Source organism: Lepidochelys kempii, chromosome 9 (assembly GCF_965140285.1).
Source record: "Lepidochelys kempii isolate rLepKem1 chromosome 9, rLepKem1.hap1, whole genome shotgun sequence".
NCBI lineage: Eukaryota > Metazoa > Chordata > Testudines > Cheloniidae > Lepidochelys > Lepidochelys kempii.
The window spans coordinates 40,175,233-40,195,107 of NC_136388.1; the positions used below are offsets into that span (position 1 = coordinate 40,175,233).

General features: G+C 39.6%; 1 protein-coding gene across 4 annotated transcripts in view; it reads left to right on the plus strand.

The window, feature by feature from the left end:
* Positions 1–8,400, plus strand: part of SPSB4 (splA/ryanodine receptor domain and SOCS box containing 4) — a 320,168-nt gene extending 311,768 nt beyond the window's left edge. For all 4 annotated transcript variants that reach the window (XM_073359973.2, XM_073359974.2, XM_073359970.2 and 1 more), the window contains exon 3: positions 7,140–8,400. In XM_073359973.2, the coding sequence (XP_073216074.1) occupies positions 7,140–7,267 (128 nt within the window). In that variant the 3' untranslated portion in view covers positions 7,268–8,400. The remainder of the gene's footprint in view (positions 1–7,139) is intronic.
* Positions 8,401–19,875: the final 11,475 nt, after the last annotated feature.

The following is a 19,875-nucleotide window of genomic DNA, read 5'->3' on the forward strand; positions in this document are numbered from 1 at the left end:
TAAGCCAGACAAATTCGTATTAGAAATAAGGCACAAAGTTGTAACAGTGAGGGTAATTAACCACTGGAACAAAGTACTAAGGGAAGTGATGGATTCTCCATCTTCTGATGTCCTCAACTTAAGATGGGATTCTTTTCTGGAAGATTGCTTTACTCAAACCCAAGTTATTGGGCTCAATACAGGGGTAACTCGGTACAATTTAATCGCCTGGGATTTACATTAGATCAGACTGATGATCTAATAGTACCTTCTGGCCTTAAATTTATTTTTAAAGGTGACTTGCAAATATAATTAAAAATTGGGTGTGTATTCCCCCTCTTTTTTGTTTCTTTATGATAGCCTGACAACTTAAAAAAAAGTGTGAAAGGACTGAGATCAAAACATTTGGCATAAAGGGTACATTTTGACTTCATCCATATAAAGGTGGAGGTTAATCATGATGACATTTGAGGTAACATTTGAGGAGGGAGAAGAGGATGAGGACAGAAACCTGAGGGAGGCTGACAGGTATTTAGCAGGTCTGGGGCAAGAGGAGGAATTAATTACATGCATCAAGTGTTGAAAGCACTATTCAGAAATCTATGTAGCAAAGCTAAGATCTGAACAAGGGCACCAGATATTTTCCTAGTTTTCCAGACTTTGTGCATCAAACTTTCATTAGTTTTGAATTGAGCTATTTCCTTTCTCTCTTCTGAGTAGATCTGTTGGAAATTTTTCTAATTTTGAATTTTTTAATATGAAAAATCCAATTTTTCATCCAGCTTTAATTTTGTGTTGACTTCTGAGGCCAGGTTGAAAATTGCAACTTAAAATAAAAAGGCCCTTCATAGATGAATGGTTACTTCTTACTAATGCAGAGTCATACAAGAGTAGACACATTGGGTTATGCAAGAAATGTTTCACATTATTACATCTTACAAAATTCTTCATCAAATAAATTGTTTCATTTGGCAAGTTAATTGCACACACTAAATGTGGTTCACTTTTTCAGGTGTCACACACAACTTCTTTGAATAGTCGTATTTTTTGGTGTTCTATGGCTCAGGAGTGCAGTCTTCATTCTTTTTGGCATAAGGAATTCCTATTACTGTGCCAAACAGTTAATTGACTACAAAATTTTCATGTGGTGTTTTTTATTTTTTTGTTTAAATTGCTCTAAACTTAAAAAAAAAAAAAAAAAAAAAAGTAAACTGCTTTAAAATATTTTAGACCTAATCTGCCCTAATATAGCTAAGTTTCAGAACTGATGTAGGACTTAAGGGAGGAGACAAAATAATTCAGATTTCAGGTTATACAAACATGTTTAATATTTGAAGTTTGGCAACTGCTGCAAACACTTGAGGGCATTTTCTTATTACTATTTAGTAATTGAATTTTTAGAGCCTATGTAGAATTTAGTGAGAGAGGAGATATAGAATCATAGAACTGGAAGGGACCTCAAGAGGTCATCTAGTCCAGTCCCCTGCACTCAAGGCAGGACTAAGTATTCTCCAGACCATCCTTGACAGGTGTTTGTCCAACCTGCCCTTAAAAATCAACAATGATGGAGATTCCACAACATCCCTAGGCAATTTATTCCAGTGCTTAACCACTCTGCCAGTTAGGAAGTTTTTCCTAACGTACAGCCTAAACCTCCCTTGCTGCAATTTAAGCCCATTGCTTCTTGTCCTATCCTCAGAGGTTCAGAAGAACAGTTTTTCTCCTTCTTTATAACAACCTTTTATGTGTTTGAAAACTGTTATCTTGTCCCCTCTCTCTTTTTTTTCTCCAAACTAAACAAACCCAATTTTTTTTCAGTCTTCCCTCATAGGTCATGTTTTCTAGACCTTTAATCATTTTTGTTGCTCTTCTCTTGACTTTCTCCAATTTGGCCACATCTTTCCAGAAATGTGGCACCCAGAACTGGACACAGTACTCCAGTTGAGGCCTAATCAGCGCAGAGTAGAGTGGAAGAATTACTTCTCATGTCTTGCTTACAGTACTCCTGCTAATACATCCCAGAATGATGTGTGGCTTTGTTTGCAACAGTGTTATACTGTTGACTCGTATTTAGCTTGTGATCCACTATGACCCCCAGATCCTTTTTCCACAGTACTCCCTCGTAGGTAGTCATTTCCCATTTTGTGTGTGTGCAACTGATTGTTCCTTCCTAAGTGGAGTACTTTGCATTTGTCCTTATTGAATTTCATTCTATTTAGTTCAGACCATTTCTCCAGTTTGTCCAGATCATTTTGAATTATAATCATATCCTCCAAAGCACTTGCAACCCCTCCCACCTTGGTATCATCTGCAAACTTTGTAAATGTACTCTCTATGCCATTATCTAAATCACTGATAAAGATATTGAACAGAACCAGACCCAGAGCCGATCCCTGCGGGATCCCACTCATTATGCCCTTCCAGTATGACTCTGAACCACTGATAACTACTCTCTGGAAACAATTTTCCAACCAGTTATGCACCCATCTTATAGTAGCGCCATCTAGGTTGTATTTCCCTAGTTTGTTTACGAGAAGGTCATGCGAGACCGTATCAAAAGCGTTACTAAAGTCAAGATATGCCACATCTACCACTTCTCCCCTTTCCACAAGGCTTGTTACCCTGTCAAAGAAAGCTATCAGGTTGGTTTGACATGATTTGTTCTTGACAAATCCATGCTGACTGTTATTTATCACCTTATTATTTTCTAGGCATTTGCAAATTGATTGCTTAATTATTTTCTCCATTATCTTTCCGGGTACAGAAGTTAAGCTCACTGGTCTACAATTCCCTGGGTTGTCCTTATTCCTCTTTTTTTAGATGGGCACTATATTTGCCCTTTTCCAGTCTTCTGGAATGTCTCCTGTCTTCCATGACTTTTCAAAGATAATTGCTAATGGTTCAGTCAGCTCCTTGAATATTCTAGGATGCATTTCATCAGGCCGTGGTGATTTGAAGACATCTGACTTGTCTAAGTAATTTTTGACTTGTTCTTTCCCTATTTTAGACTCTGATCTTACCTCATTTTCACTGGCATTCACTATGTTAAACGTCCAATCACCACCAATCTTCTTGGTGAAAGCCGAAACAAAAAGTCATTAAGCACCTCTGCCATTTCCACATTTTCTGTTATTGTCTTTTCCCTCTCATTGAGTAACAGGCCTACTCCGTCCTTGGTCTTTCTCTTGCTTCTAATATATCTGTAGAATGTTTTCTTGTTTCCTTTTATGTCCCTAGGTAGTTTGATCTCGTTTTGTGCCTTGGCTTTTCTAATATTGTCCCTACATACTTGTGGTGTTTGTTTATATTCATCCTTTGTAATGCACACCTGGTTAAGCCAGGATGGTCTCTTGCCATACTTCCTGTCTTTCCTACACAGTGGGATAGTTTGCTCTTGTGTCCTTAATAATGCCTCTTTGAAAACTGCCGTCTGCAATTGTTTTTCCCCTTAGACTTGCGTCCCGTGGGATTTTACCTACCAACTCCCTGAGTTTGCTAAAGTCTGCCTTCTTGAAATCCATTGCCTCTGTTGTGCTGTTCTCCCTCCTACCGTTCCTGAGAATCATGAACGCTACCATTTCATGATCACTTTCACGCAAGTTTCCTTCCACTTTCAAATTCTCAGCCAGTTCTTCCCTATTTGTCAAAATCAAATCTAGAACATCCTCTTCCCCCCCCCCCCGTAGCCTTCTCCACCTCTGAAATAAAAAATTGTCTCCAATACATTCCAAGAACTTGTTGGATAATCTGTGCCCTGCTGTGTTGTTTTCCCAAGAGATGTCTGGGTAGTTGAAGTCGTCCCCCTCCCCCCCATTACCATCAAGTCCTGTGCTTTGGATGATTCTGTTAGTTTTAAAAAAAAGCCTCATCCACCTGGTTCTTCCTGGTTTGGTGGTCTGTAGCATGGTCTCTACCATGACATCACCCTTGATTTTTTTAGCCCTTTTATCCTTACCCAGAGACTTTCAACAAGTCTGTCTCTTGTTTCTATCTCAACCTCAGTCCAAGTGTATACATTTTTAATATATAAGGCAACACCTCCTCCCTTTTTTCCCTGCCTGTCCTTCCTGAGCAAGCTTTATCCTTCTGTACCAATATTCCAGTCATGTGTATTATCCCACCAAGTGTCCATGATGCCAACTATGTCATAGTTGTTTACTAGCATTTTGAGTTCTTCCTGCTTATTCCCCATACTTTTCACATTAGTATACAGACATCTAAGATACTGATTTGATTCCTCTCCTCCCTTCTCCCCCCCCCCCCCACCCCGGTTCTGTCTTGTCTTTCCTTTATTTAGTCTATAACAGTCCATGCTCCCCGCAGATTCCGACCCATCTCCAAGGTCTCCATGTTTTTGACTTACCTGTGGGCTTTGGTCACCTGCCCCCATATTTAGCATGTGAAGCTGGAGAAATATTTTATGCCTTTTATGTTTAACTATAAGATTTTAAAGTTCTGGATTAACTCCATGACTGGTTAATTACTTACATTTATTTGCAAATTTTGGCTGTAAAAATAGTAAAGTCTTAGTGCCCTGTGGTCACTCAAGAGCTTGTAACATCTTTGAGCTTCAGTCATTTTCATTTTTTTAAATGAAATAAAAGATGCCTGGAAGATCAACAGCAAACTACTTCAGTTCAGGATGGAGTATCTGGAGTGTCTACTGTATTATTCCTCAAGTCCCGGAATCTGCGAGCTATCTATGTTCCCCCATTTCATAATCACTAAACCTTGTTAATGAATTAAACAGCTCCATCTCCTAGGATTTATGTTCCTAGTTCTATGTAAAAGAAACTTGAGATATCACAGATTTGCAGAAGTTTTAGCTGCATTGCTGAATTGGGGTGTGTGTGTTTCCTATAATAGCCATCAGCCATAACCTATCCAATATGGTCGAGGTGATGGTAGGGATGAAAAAACTTTAAAATCTTTTGAACAGTGTTTCCAGAGAATGTTTGCAAAAAGAAAAGGAGTACTTGTGGCACCTTAGAGACTAACTAATTTATTTGAGCATGAGCTTTCGTGAGCTACAGTTCACTTCATCGGATGCATACAGTGGAAACTGCAGCAGACATTATATACACACAGAGATCATGAAACAATACCTCCTCCCACCCCACTGTCCTTAGGAGCTGTAGCTCACGAAAGCTCATGCTCAAATAAATTGGTTAGTCTCTCAGGTGCCACAAGTACTCCTTTTCTTTTTGCGAATACAGACTAACACGGCTATTACTCTGAAACCAGAGAATGTTTGTTTCAAAAAGTTTCACCACTGGACACACTAGACAAAGAGATTGGATTAATCATTGGACTTTGTGGGCCATATTCTCTGCTGGTCTAAATGAGTGAAACTCCATGATATCAATGGAGCTTCACTAATTCTTAAAACTTGTGTATCTTTTGCTTTGTAATTGATTTTTCTGAACGTAGGTAACTTTTGTAAACCATGCTGCAGTTCAATGGTTTAAATCAGTGTTTCTCAATGACCACTCCGTGGGCTGGCCCCAGTCCCTCAGATCTCCCTGACACAGTTTAGGAAGGCAGCAAACTGCTCACTGGTATCAAAAAGGTTGAAAAACACTAGTTTAAATAATATATTACGCATGTAAAACAAACATAAAAACCTTATAAACAGAAATTGACATTGTACAGTCACAAATGCTTGTAGGCTGAATGATGTCACAAGTCACCTTTCTAGAGAAGGTACAGTAGAATCATCAGAGTTATGAACTGACCAGTCAATCACGCACCTCATTTGGAACCTGAAGCACACAATCAGACAGCAGCAGAGACCAGACAACCCCCCCCCTCCCAAAGCAAGTACAGTACTGTGTTAAATGTAAACTACTAAAAGAAAAAAAGCATTTTTCTTCTTGGTAGTAAAGTTTCAAAGCTGTTTTAAGTCAATGTTAAGTTGTAAACTTTTGAAAGAACAGCCATAGCGTTTCGTTCAGAGTTATGAACATTTCAGAATTATACGAACATTCCCGAGTTCTACTATAACTCACTTTGTTCCTCTGGAAGCGTTTCAGTTTCCAAGCAGATGTGGTTTTAAAAGGCTGTAGTTGCTGTTTCTGTTCAATAGTATTGAAGAATTTCATGTAGTTTTAAGAATTTAGGAATGTGTTTTCAAGCATCTAAATCCATTCAGGGCAGTTGCTATAGTCGTTGTGTAGTCATAACTCTTGGCAGAGATTTGGTGGCCTCTGTGAAATTCATTGGTGGTCTTAATCCAGTTCCTATCAGATCAATATACTCATCAGGAGGGCTACCATCACAATAGGTATCCATGTTTCAGTGAAGGCAGAAGTGTTAATGGTTTGAATGGATATAGAGGCTGTATTATGTACTTGCATATCCATGTGATTCTTGTAGGTCAGGATAAAGTGTGCTGATGGAGGAGCTTGGATATCATTGCTCTTGGATTTTCAGTTTTCAGTGTTGCCAAAGTGTCAATCTAGCACTTTCCATAAGCATATAATTCAGATTTAGAAAAGTAAAATCAGAACCTGCCAGACAGGCATAAGAACCTGTCAACTGAAAGAAACTTCTTTATTTGTGGGGAAAAATAATAAATAAAAATAATGAAATTTCCTGTTTCTACTTTTGGTAACCCCTAGAAAGGAAGGCTAGGCATGACCTGTAGGGCCAAGCTAGGTTTGCTGAGAAGTGCTTTTAGCCTTAAGAGATCCCTTATCATCCCTAAAACAGGAAGGGAGTTGATATTTAAAGGTCAGGAGTTATTAGTGTAATTGTACAGAAAGTTGTGGTGTTAACAGGTTATAAGATCTTGCATTATTATTGGACATCCTGAACACTTGTGTAACAAAACTAACCCCCCACTATTGCTATAACTTTAGCAATACTGGGGTAGTGCTGGATTACTAGCTCATATTTTATAGAGTCAAATACTGAGCTGAAACATTATGCTTGTTTTACTATATATGTAATGTGATAAAATGTTGACTCTGCTGCTTCATAAATCAGTGTCACTTGTATATATTTTTTCAAGTTTGAAAATTTTACCACAAACTGTTATCCTTTGCCAAGCATCATCTTTTTTTGCTCTTGAAAATGTTGATGTCCATTTTCTTCTTTAATAATTAATAAAATGTAGATTTCAAAACACTAATTCTATATTTTTTTCTTCCATTTTTCAGCGGAACCCCTGCCTTTAATGGACTTGTGCCGAAGATCAATTCGCTTTGCTCTTGGCAGAGATCGCCTGCATGACATAGAATCTCTACCTTTGCCCCAGTCTCTGAAAAATTATTTACAGTATCAATAAGAAGTCTTAGAACCCTTTTTCTGGCCTCACATTGGACTAAATCAATGCAAATGGCAGAAATTATTGTTTACATCAAAATAGAAATCTTTGTGGTGGACACGAGTGTTATTTAATTTTTAATATATATATTTTTTCTGAATCATCTGAAGCAGAACAATTTGCATACTAAAGAATGCAAAAATATGAATTTGACCTAGAGTCACAAATTATCTGTTGCCTCTAGGACAGTATCCAAGATTGAATTCTCCCACTCAGATCATTAGCTGGCACTTATTGGCTTAGCTCCGCTGACTTCCAGTAGACACCAGCTGAAAATCTGGCCCCCAAGAGTTATCCTTATGCACAAGAGCATCCTTTGAATAATGTGGTTACTAGTGAAAGAAATAACACTATTAAGTTAACAATAATGTCTAAATCTTAAAATTTGATGTGCAGAGATGCTGAGTAATCACAGTTTATCTGGAGTCTTGAATACTTAGCCCTTAATGTGTTAGAGGACCTATCATGTTTAAAATATATGAAGTAAGTCATTACATAGAACATCAGTGCTGGATTTAATGATACATAAGAAAAATTGTTCCTGAAGAGTGGAATATCAACTAAATTGGATATGGTAATAAAGTCAATGCAGTCCAGTGTTTTCAAGACCAAATCTCATTCCTCCAAAGTTCTGCATAGTTTATAACAACAAAGCTGTTCACTATCTTGAGATTTTAGGATATTCACATTTTAAGAAGCCTGTCACTTTTTTATTTGAACAAAATTATTATTTTTGTTATACCAACTCTAAATACTTCTGCTCTCTTTTTAATGTATGTGTGATATATTGTTTATTTATCTGTTTAACATCTGTGGAGTCCTCATTTAACTGTTTCCATCTTGGAAGGACTGATTTATTCCCCCCTCTCCCCCAAAAAAAGCTGTATTCATTTTTCAGGCTCAACCCGTTCTTAAAGATGCTGCTTTCTGTTTGCATTTCTTATGTTTCAAGTTATCTGTCTGATCAGTTATCTAGTTTTTAAACTGGAAGTTGTTGTAATGGCAGGATGTCGATTGTTGAGACTTAACTGCCTTCAGCATATTTTAATGTGAATTTACTGATGAATGAGGAGAAAATTTCTAATAAAGTCTACTGTCCAAAATGAAACCAGTGTCTCCTTTCATTAACTATTAGATATACTTAACAAAAGCAATACATTCCGAGTTGAAGTTTGTTTCTGTAACACTTACGCTGCTGCTTCTGTGTGGTGTTTCTATGACAGTGGGGTAGGTAAAAAAGGAGATGGACTCTTCTATCTTAGCAGTGCCAATGCCCTGCTGCTGACACGTCCTAGTCACTGTGGGCTTGTCAGCACCGAGATCAGTTCTATACTATATTGCAATAGGTCTTGCAGAGGGGGAGGCTGCGAATTACAAAACATGTTATATCTCTTCCCTCATTTTTTCCTAGTCCACTCACTTTTTGCTTTACTCAAGCCTTTTGCCTAACTATTCCTTTGTTCTATCCTCTCCTGCTCTTATCTTAATGCCTTCTTCCATTGCTGCTCTTTGTTCTTGAAAAAAATCTTCCAGTTGTGTGCCCCAGTCAGCCTCGCTCTTCAAAGCAGAAACTTTCCATGAAACCTTGCAATCAATGTTCCCCAAAATATCATACAAATTTGAAAGAATGTAACAAAAAAAACTTCTCCCATCTGATGTATGATCTATGGCAAATCATACTTCTCAAAAAGCAATGACTGTTCCTCCCATCGTTCACCGGGGCGGCAAGTGGGACAATTTGCCCCAGGACCCAAGGCCCACTGGGGTCCCCACGAGAATATCTTGAGGTCTGAGACAGGGAAGGGGCCCCTGAAATTGCTTTGCCCCAGGCCCCCTGAATCCTCTGGGCAGCCCTGCTACAGAATACCCTTCCTTTCCTATAGCCCATCCCACCATGTCTCCTGCGATACTCTTGTGTTTTTAACCAGTTTAAATTGGAAGAATCACAGGACCCCTTTAAAATGGTGTGTATACCTATGATGCTATGTAAATCTTATTGTTTGAGGATATGGGGAGGAGAAGTAAGGAGAGGAAATAAGAAACCACCGAAATGCCAACATGTAGTTGTGCTGGGCAGTCTGACATATGCAAGGCAAAGACAATAACTTTTAGAATGGTGCAGAGTGACAGGAAGACTTTGTGCAGAACTGAAGGACATCTCAGGTAAGCACTTCAGAAAATCTGTGTCTTGTCCTTTAGCCCCATTGAATGACCCACAGTCATTCCTTTTAATGACTGTGCCAACACACAACTGTTATATTTCAGATGTTATCTTTCAAAACCCTTTTGTACCGTGACCCATGCTTGAATCTTCTTTTGTCAATGCAAAAGGTGTGTGTGTGTGTGTGTGTGAGAGAGAGACACACATATACTAATGTCCACTGGGAGCAGAACTGAAACAAATCCATAGCAAATCTCCCCTTACACTCTGTCAATAACTGGCTTAATGATACAGCTTGGATTTGGACTTCCAGTAGAGGAATGTTCAATTACCATTCTCCCATTGTGTCGGGGAAGGAAAGTGTCAGGTTAATAATCATGGAGGTATTACAACAGCACATATCAAAAAGCAGATTTGATTATGTAAAAAAAAACAGTTTTAATATTTTAAAGTAATAAAATATTTTAAAAGCATATTGATTTCAGTGTCTGATTTTCCATGCAGTGCAGCCTTTTGCCTTCCACTCATTTGGTATAGCCTCTCCTGCTCTTATTCAACCCCTGGCCATGGTGCCATCTTCAGAGAAGTTCAGGCTACCTGCAGGAGACCTGAGTTTGCAGGTAGGTTGTGATGTCTCTCCAGGAAGAGAAGCCCTATAGCAGATTAATGAATGTGAAGTACGTCTTCCTGTCATCACACTGCAAAAACAGGCTTTTGTCCCCTTCCAGGAAACTTTATAGGGAAACAAGCACAGCCCATTTATAGTGATGAGATCAAGGCTTACAATCTAAGAAGCCAAAAACACCCACACATACAAATGGACAGTAAAGACACAGAAGATGAGCAGTCACCCTGAACAGCATTATTTACACTAACAGTGAGTAAAAAACTGAAAACAGGATTTTTTTGAAAAAGCTGTTTAAACGTCTCTATTACCAAAAACATTATAGAAAACCTTACAATCCAACGTCTCTCAACCCGAAAACAGCCAACGGAGCCACCTTCACAGACAGACTAGTTCTTTCAATATGTGTCCTAGACGTCTTGGGCAAGATTGGAGTTCTTTGCATAGCAGTGTCTGCTGGTGCTATGCATGCACCTGTGCCGCCACCTGCTGCCATGTAAGGACGTGAAGGTCAGAGCAGCTGCAACCCTCACTCTGTTCCTTTGTACGTGGCAGTGAGATGGAACCCAGCAAGTGCGCTGGTTGGTTGAATACCATGGGCAGAGATTGCTTCCTACAGGTTCAGGAAATCCTGGTACAGAGCAAGAAAACATCTATCAGACTAACAATCATCTGAATGGAAGGGATTATTGATATCAGCCACCCAATATGGTCTGGACCCAATCCAGGCCTCTATACTGAAGATTATTGACTTCTTATTTCACATGAAACAGTCTGGCCTTTCATTTGTCTCGGTTAAGATTCACCTCACAGCAATCTCAGCTTGGCATATGCCTGTACGATCTTGTTATGTTCAATTTGTCTCATCCCATGGTGTCAAAGTTTCTCAACGTGCTATTACACACTTACCCACCTACTCCTGCCTGGGGTCTCAACATCGTCCTCTTCATGGTCATGAAACCACCATTTGAGCTTCTCTCAGAATACTTCTTACATCACCTCTCCACAGTCAGCTTCCCAGCAGCTATCATGTGAGCCAGGAAGGTGAATGAGCTTCAGACACTTATGGCCAAACCACCTTATTCAATATTCTGTAGCCACCCTCAGCACTACGAGAAAGGAATTGCTCAAACTTAGAGGCAGCCAGAACTTGTTTTTATTTCATTGACAAGATCAAACCAGTCAGACTGTCATCCTGTCTAGTTTTAGCCACAGGCTGATGTTCTAAAGGTTAGGCCATCTCATCACAAAGAATATTGAAAAGGACAACACAATGTATTTCACTGTACTATTAGCTGGCTGGTGTATCTCTCCCACCAAATTTGAGGGCTCACTCTGGTTCAGGAATGTGCCAATATCAGAAATCTGTAAAGGTTACTTACCCTTCAGTAACTGGTTCTTTGAGATGTTGTAATGAGTGTGGATCCCATGATCCCCACTTTTTGGAGTTCCTAGCTACTCAGCAATTTGAATTGCCAGAGAACTGAGGAAGGGTCATAGTGACTCTGCCCTTGCCTCAATGGGAGCACGAGGCGGCACAGGGCACATGCCCGGCCTTGACAGACGCTGCTGTTCAAAAAGACACTAATCTCTCACATGTGGAACACATGCACAGCTATAGTGAGATCCACACTGACTACAACCTCTTGAAGAACCACAGTTACTATCGAGTAAGTAACCGATCTTTCCTAATACACCTCATTTGTTCACTTGGGCTAGCAAATACTCTTCGAACCTTCTCTACCCTTTCTCCTCACCCCCACGGCCTTGGACAGAAGTGCACAAAAGTTTGCCAGCTTACCTTCATTGAGCCCCTTGCATCAGTTAAGGGACTCCAGTAATGGGGTAGGAGAGAGGGTCTTCAAAGCAGTAATGGAAAATCTCTTGGCAACCACTGAGCCTGTGTCAGGGTGAAGCTGTGACATCTACTCTAAACTGCTGTTGGATGTTATCCAGATCACCTCCTCTAATATAAACAATCGCGTGCTTTTACTAACACCTGGGTGAGCCAAGGGCCCAGGTATTTCTTAGGAGGGAAGGGTCAGGTCTCCCTTTGTCTTAATGTGGTGGCAGCCATTTTGTATGACACACTGGGATTAAACTGGGGATCTCCATAGCTAAAAGCATGATCCTGTTAGATCTAAGGAACCAGGTCCTGTAGCAGAGAGCTGTAACAGACTTTCACTCATTGTGGTTTGGGCACAGAGGGGGACTCATAACACAAACTGACCAGTGGGTTACACTAAGAAGGATTGTTCCTCCTCTTTGTCTCTGGTCCTCTTTCCTGGCATTTCCGTGAAGTCCCCTTGGAAAGTGTAGTGCACAGGGCTTAAGATCCCTTGTGTCAGCACCATGCACTCAAACTTGCAGACAGATACATTGAGGACTCTGGTTGAACCCTCTCAGCTTCCCTCTGACACTCCTTAACTTTAATGCTGCTTCTCTTCAACCTTTTACTCCTCCCCTGGAAGATGTCTTCCCTGGCTTTTGATTAATTTAAATGTTCTTTGACTTTTCCCATCCACCATAAGTTACTGTCTATAGATGTAGACTTTCATTGCTATGGCAACTGGAGCCCCAAATCTTTCTTGAGTCAGCGGGACTATATTTGCATGACCCACCCATGTCTTTCCAGGGAACAGCTAGCAGGAATCCGAAACAAATGGACTTGTTTAACTTTCCCCAGCTGAACAATGAAAATAGGATAGAGGATTAAACTTTTGTATATGCTTAGTATTTAGTTAATCGCACTTTCAGGAAGAGCAGTGGTGCAGTGTCAGAGAAGCACACACTGCAAGGGAAAATATTTCTAAATGGTTTTATAGAAATATTGCTATTGGCTTTTAGACTTTAAAAATTTGTTTTTACAAAGCCTAAATTGGGAACTAAATTTGACGTGACACCCTTTGAAAACTTCTACAGAATGTGTAAATTTATGAAGACATTGACATTAACATTTATAATGCAAAAGCAAAGCACAAGGCAAAATCTGTGGTCTTCAGTCTGCTTTCATACAATACATGCCTGTGCGTTTCTGCACACTGAATAAACCCAGTTACAGTGCAGGCACGGTAGCTAATGTGATATGATAGGTACAGCGAGGTGTGCCCTTTTATCTGGGAGTACGGGAATGTACTCCCTACAAGTGTGCCTAAGACTTTTACCTGAACTTTAGATTCCACCAAGTTTTTTTTCTTAGTTGCTTTTTAAAGCCGCTGATTTCACTGTCGTGTACATTTCCCTTCCAACTGGGGAGGCAAAGTTGATAGCATAATTAATTTGCTTCTGGCTTCAAACTAGCCAAAGTACAGTATACCAAAATTCTGGCATTTTCAGCTAAATATAACAAATTCAGAATACAAACTTATCAGAAGACTAAAAACTCGACCCCTATCTCCAGAGTGTACTGGACTCACAAAGTAATATTTCTGCTGTGCAAGTTGTATCTCCATGGATTGTTCACCTTCTTCCAGTGTAAGTAGCATCTCATCCTGAAGTCTGTTGAATCTGGAAAAAAATGCTCTAGGAGCAGACTTAAGCAAATGAGTCATTTGAGCATTTCTCATCGTTCTAAAGAACCAGCAAGCCACAAATGCGCTCTTCTCCTCCCTGGTGAACTTAACATGGCTAAACTAACGTGCGTTCTCACATCCCTCAACTGCAGTTCTTAGTCAACTCCAGCAGTTCCACATAAAATCCCCACTGCAGTCAGTCAGCAGGAGGTATGCCTGGGTCAGCACTACAGATTTTGGTTCCCATGTAAAGATCTCCAAACATTTCCAAAACACTGATTGGCATGATCCATGTATACGTAAGTGAGGTCAGACAGATTGTTGCAGCAGAAGCTTTTGGCACAACATGCTGCCAAGTGAAGTTGGGTAAAGACTGAGAAAGTTAAGCCACAAAATGTTTCTATTTGAAACTGAGTAGATATATAATGGGAGAGCATGGCTCTTCAATGGCAATTTTTAAAAAAAAATCTGATTTTGAAAATCTTTAAAAACATCACCCAGAATTTTAATTAAAAATACTTGTGAACTTAAGATCTTCATTTGAATTCATCTGTTCCTGCTTATCTCACAACAGAAGACCCAATACTTACAATATCAAAATCCCCCCCACACCCTTTTTTAACAGATTGATGTCGCAGAGGGATGCTGAAAAGGTGCAAAGGTACTGGTAATAGGAACTTGTCCCTGAGCAAACTCTCTTCATGTAAACAGAATGGAGAGAAATACCAGATAAAATATACCAGCTGAAATGTTTCCATGTGGCTTTCCTGAGATGGCAGCAGTTCTTTAAATACAGAGTTTGTGGCTGTTATGCTGAACATATGTAAAACAAACCATACTCTACTATCAATTGTTAAGTAGAATTCTTTACTAAAATCACTGTTGTAAGGAGTCTGAATCCATTTGGTGGGAAGCGGGTGTGCTGGTGAAAAAGTCAATAGCACAAAATGGCTTTCAGTGTTTACAAAAGCCTAGTATAAATACAGTACTGAACAACTGGTCAGAGATTGATCTATTATCATAAATCTTTTATTTTTTAGAAGGAAATGTATAATTAAAATTCTGAAGAGAATGTCAAAATTAACAGAATTTTCATGAGATTTGTTTACAAACCACACATCTTTATTCCAGAAGTAAAATGTTAAGCAGTAGCATGGCTTTTATTTTTTTTTACTGCATGTACTTCAAGTGTCTAAAGAAATTGTGCAGTGCAAACTTCGGTCCATATTCTTTTTATTCACATCTGATATCCACATGGGCACTTTATTCTACATGTCATTTCCCTAGAGTTGATGGGTCAATTTGCAGTGTAAGGTATTAATCAATGGGTGAAATATTCAAAGGAGCCTGAATTTCAATGTGATTTGGGTGCCTAACTTCTTTAGGTTTCTTTGCAAATCCCAATTGACATGAAATGAAAGTATCAACATCTTGCCCTTATTGCTCCATTCTCGTCTCTCTGAAATTCCTGTGCATCAAGACCAATATATAGCCTTTAATCTAGTTAAGAGAAAAATAAGGGGTACAAGCAGAAGTGATGTTTTTAATTTTTACAAATCATAAAGTGTGCTCTATTTAAGAGAATAACATCCCTTGTCTTCTCCAAGGGGAGAACTTGTTTGATTTCAATACACTGCCCTCTCTGGCCATAGAATACCTACATTTCAGAGTACTGTTGCTATCTCCACATTTCTAAGAAAAGAATGAGCTGACGTTTTTGATGGTTCTCATGTACAATGAATTCCATTGTCTGTTTCAAAGACCTCCCCTAAGCCATAGTCAAAGCAGCACTCACATGAGGTTAACATCTGTTCAGTGATCTTCCTGGGTCAAACATTATCTCAAATAAAAGGGGGAGGGCAGGGGAGGAAGACAGGGAATGTATTAAACTAAACATTTCAAGTTCACCTAAAAATTAACATTCTTTCAGGGAATAAAATGTTCATATTACACTTAGGGCTTTATTCACAGACACACAAATAACCCAGCTGCACTCATACCTGGGAAAACGAACTCATGTTTTTAATGGAAGACAGCTTCAGCCTTTTTACTCTTCATTAAGAAAATCAATTTGGCAAGTGAATTGCTTCTCATATAACAAAATGAGAACAGCTTTAAGGCATGTGGCCAGAATTTCAATAAAAGCATTTGGAAATGACTTTTCAAACACAATAAAATTGCCTTCATGAGTTGTCTTGGGGGTTGGAATTGATGTCTAATTTGTAAATGAATTAAAACTGCACATATTTATTGTGAATTAATAGGAGAAGGGTAATCTGTCAGGGGCCTGTCTGTCTACCATGGCATCAGATATTGCTGCTAACAAAATATTTCCCACAGGCTGTTGTCAAATTGCATTCATTGCCCTGAAATGAAGAAGTCTAATATAAAAATGTAGGAGTAATTTTGTCACACAGACATTTTTTCTTGTGTGAGAAGTCTTTTTTTCCCCTTTCATGTTAAACCCTTGATGTGAGAGGAGAGATTTAAAGCTGTTACGGACAACACAGAATTGCGAACCATAAAAATAATCTTGCATGCATAGGTTGGTGGATCTGATGACCTAAGAGGTCTCTTCCTTTTCTAGCTTCTGTCAGTAGACGGTTCTTTTGAATCTGTTCCTGAAAAGAATCTGTTGATCTGTCCTTAAGATGCTAAATTGGGACTCAGGAGATCTGGGTTGGCCTCAGGTTTCCTGGGTGAACTTGGGTGAATCTTTTAATCACTCTGCCTCAGTTCCCCTTCTGTAAAATCAGGCCAGTATTGCACCCATCTGTTATTGTTTGTTCTTGTTCACATTTATTATAGTAATAATTAAGGGCCAACCAAAAATGGGGATCCACCGTGTTAGCAGTGTACAAAAACAGAATAGTAGATGATCCCTGCCCCAAGGAGCTTATAATCTAAACAGAACAGGGCAGAGAAAGTACAGTCTAAACTACAGAAAGTGCTCTGAATGGCTGAAGGGTCCTTGCTTTGGCCGCTTCTGCGGAAGGTCCTACGGGCTGGAGTCTCTGGCGAAGACATCTGTCTAGTTTTCCCCTATGGGTGAATGGGTTCTAGTACCCCGAGAGTGGACGTAGTTCTTTGCCACACAGTTTTGGATCCAGGGAGGGATGGGTCTTTCTGGGTCCTGTTTTAGCCTCCCCTCCAGTGTAGGAGTCCCTGCATTGGCTGCTTCTACCCCTACCAGCTACAGTCTTCAGATTGTTTGTTTGTTTCATCTGCTTAATCTATTTAAATTGTAATCTTTTTGGGGCAGGGACTGTCTCTTCCTAAGTGTAGGCTGTCATGATTTCTGTAGGGATGTCTGGACACTTCTGTAATATAAATAATAAATGTAAAATATATGCAGTGGCGTTAATTGTACAACCTTTGGTGTCAATGGAACATGTGCTAAGAAATTCCATCTACATCTCTAGGTTCTTATGTGGCTGTCATCGCTGTCCCGAGTGTTAAAGGTATGAACCAATGCGATTCCATAGGACAGGGGCCTGCGCCAGATGCTTAAGAGGAAAATGTAAGGACATTACAGTAGGCAAAGGTGGGATAATCCGCCGCTCATATTAGGTTTCATCCTTCTCTCTTATTAGATAATGGCTTGAGCTCTGAAGCATGAGGTTTACTATCCCTTCCACAAATACGTTATGAAGTATTTTGACTGGATATTCATGCTACACCAATAAATAACCAGTTTATACATAAGAATGGCGACGCTGGGTCAGACTAAAGGTCCATCTAGCCTAGTTTCCTGTCTACTGACAGTGGCCAATGCCAGTGCTTCAGAGGGAATGAACAGAACAGGTAATCAACATCCTAGGAAAAACCCCTTCCATCACTGTAGCAAGTGTCTACTCTACAGCAGCACAGTTGCAGCACCTTAGATATGCCACAGTAGGCTCTGTGGTGTAGACAAGCTTAGATGTCAATACACAAATGCAAAGAATATGGGGAATAAACGGGAAGAACTGGAAGTATTAGTCTTCTCTTGGCTATATATAAGATGGGCTTGATGACATGCTGCTTTTCAAATGATCAATTTGGCCTAGAACTTCTTTTTCTAACACCACAATCTTCTCTTTATTCCCAGCAAAGAGCAGCTTGGGCTTCGGCATCTCCCCAGCATCCTTGCTGGTGAAGACTGATGGACATAAATCACTGAGCTTCTCTTTCCTTTGGGAAGCTAATGCTCAGGCTGATAATTACCTCCTAAATATTTGGTCCTTGTATTTTACTGAGCATAGATGTTAGACTGGCAGAGCACTAATTACCAATATTATTCCATTTTACACGATTCTTCCTACTGGTAATGGGGTATTTTATGGTGAGGGTCTCGGGCTTGGCCACTCATTTCCCATCGAGGTTCACCACAGCCCAGATTTTGGCAATCTGTAAAACATACTATAAGAGGCACCCTTATTCCCCTCAGACCTTTTCCAGAATAATGATAGGGAACAAGAAGGAGGGACATATTTGAGGATAATGGAAAAGTAAATCTGTAAATGGTAAATAAAAGTGAAAAGCTGCATGCTTCAGTGGATAGGGTGTGAGATTGGGAGTCTGGAGAGCTGGATTCTATTCCCACCTCTGCCACTGACCTGCTGTGTGCCTTAAAGTCACTTTACATCTCTGTGCCTGTTTTCCCCTCTGACTTAGTCTGTTTTGTATGTTCATATCAGAAGCTGTTAGGTGCAGGGGCTGTCTTTAACAGCTGTTTGCAGAGCACCTACTGCAGATCTTGGTTTGGGCCTCTTAAGTGCTTCTCTAATACAGATAAATAATGAACTAATACAAAAATTATGCACAGGTTTGAAGTTATGCTAGACATCTGCATGCCATGCTGTCAAAGCACATTCAGCAATCAAAGTGTACAGATATTGGGCCAGATTAACTTCACTTGGGATGGTGACCCTTCTCCCACCTTGTCCCACCCTAGGAAGTGAATCTGAGACTTTCCACTGTTGCCTTCCCTCAGGATTTCTGCTAGGAGAGCATCTTTAAACTCTGCTCGGAGTTCCCTAATATCCCAGTCAGCAAAGCCTGATGAGGTTGATGTACTGAATTTGTTCATTTCTGCTGACTTGGCCGCCACTCCTTCTTGCAAGGACTATTCACTTTTTGGCCTTAAGTGCGCTGTCTTCCCAACACGAAGGTGATTGCAGGCATTTTGTACTTTGTATATTACAATATGTATTTTATATGCAATTCTTCCTGGCCTGTCTACCACTTTCCTCTCATTAAAGAGGAAGATAAATGTGAATGTTCTGACATTGAGGGAGCTCAATTTATGGGTCTTCTCTTCAGGATGTGCAATATTCCACCAAATAGTCTGTTTCAAGAGGTCAAAATTCCTTGGGCCATCCCAGGAACAATTTGGAAGGCATACTATATTACAAGAATCAATGGGACAATTGGAATAAAATGGACCTGCTTGGATGCTTTTACTTTTTCGCTCAGGTATTCAACTTCCCTAATTAGGAATTTATCTGCTAAAAGATACCTGTTATATTGCTGACTTATTTCAGTCCAAAATGTCAGGAATCATTTTGACATAGAAACAAAACAAAAAAACACACCACCCACTTCTATGTAGGTACAGCTCTGACATTTCTGGCTGTCTGAACTCCATGACCTCTAGTTTCCTGCTAAATCTGAGTTGGAAAACATAAAAGGACTATAGAGCCAAATTTTGTGCATTGGTTGGTATTCCCGAATCCCCAGCCTCTTGCTCAAATGCAAACAAGAGTGGGGGGTTTTTGGATTGTCAAATAGCTGGTGATGAATAGGCACTAATGATAAGAGACTGTCCTACAATCTTTTGTCATCTCTGTTAAAAGCCCAAAATACAGATCTTTCAAAGAGCTTTCCTCTTTCCAGTTTGAACTTCTAAGATTAGCTTCATTGTCTCACCAAGTTGAGTGAGTAGCTCTGTTCCTATTTCAGATCTTAGTCTTTTGTACCCAGAGAAGATCCTAGATGGTAACCTGAAAGAAAATTTTAGGTGATGCCCCAGTTTTGCTATTTTGTGATATGGAAAGAAGGCCTGAATGTGGGGGTTGGTTTTCTGGGTTTTTTTGTTTTGTTTTTTTAAACTTTGAAATATAACATCTCAGGTATTAGCTTCTTTGGTTCTTGGAAAATTCCGTGGAGAACTGGTGATGGTGTTGACTTGCCCATAATTGAAAGAGACAGGTATGTTGCACATTTAACAAAAAACCTTTCAGAAATCAGAATTCCCTATTTTGGTGGTTTTTAACTCAAGGAACCATAA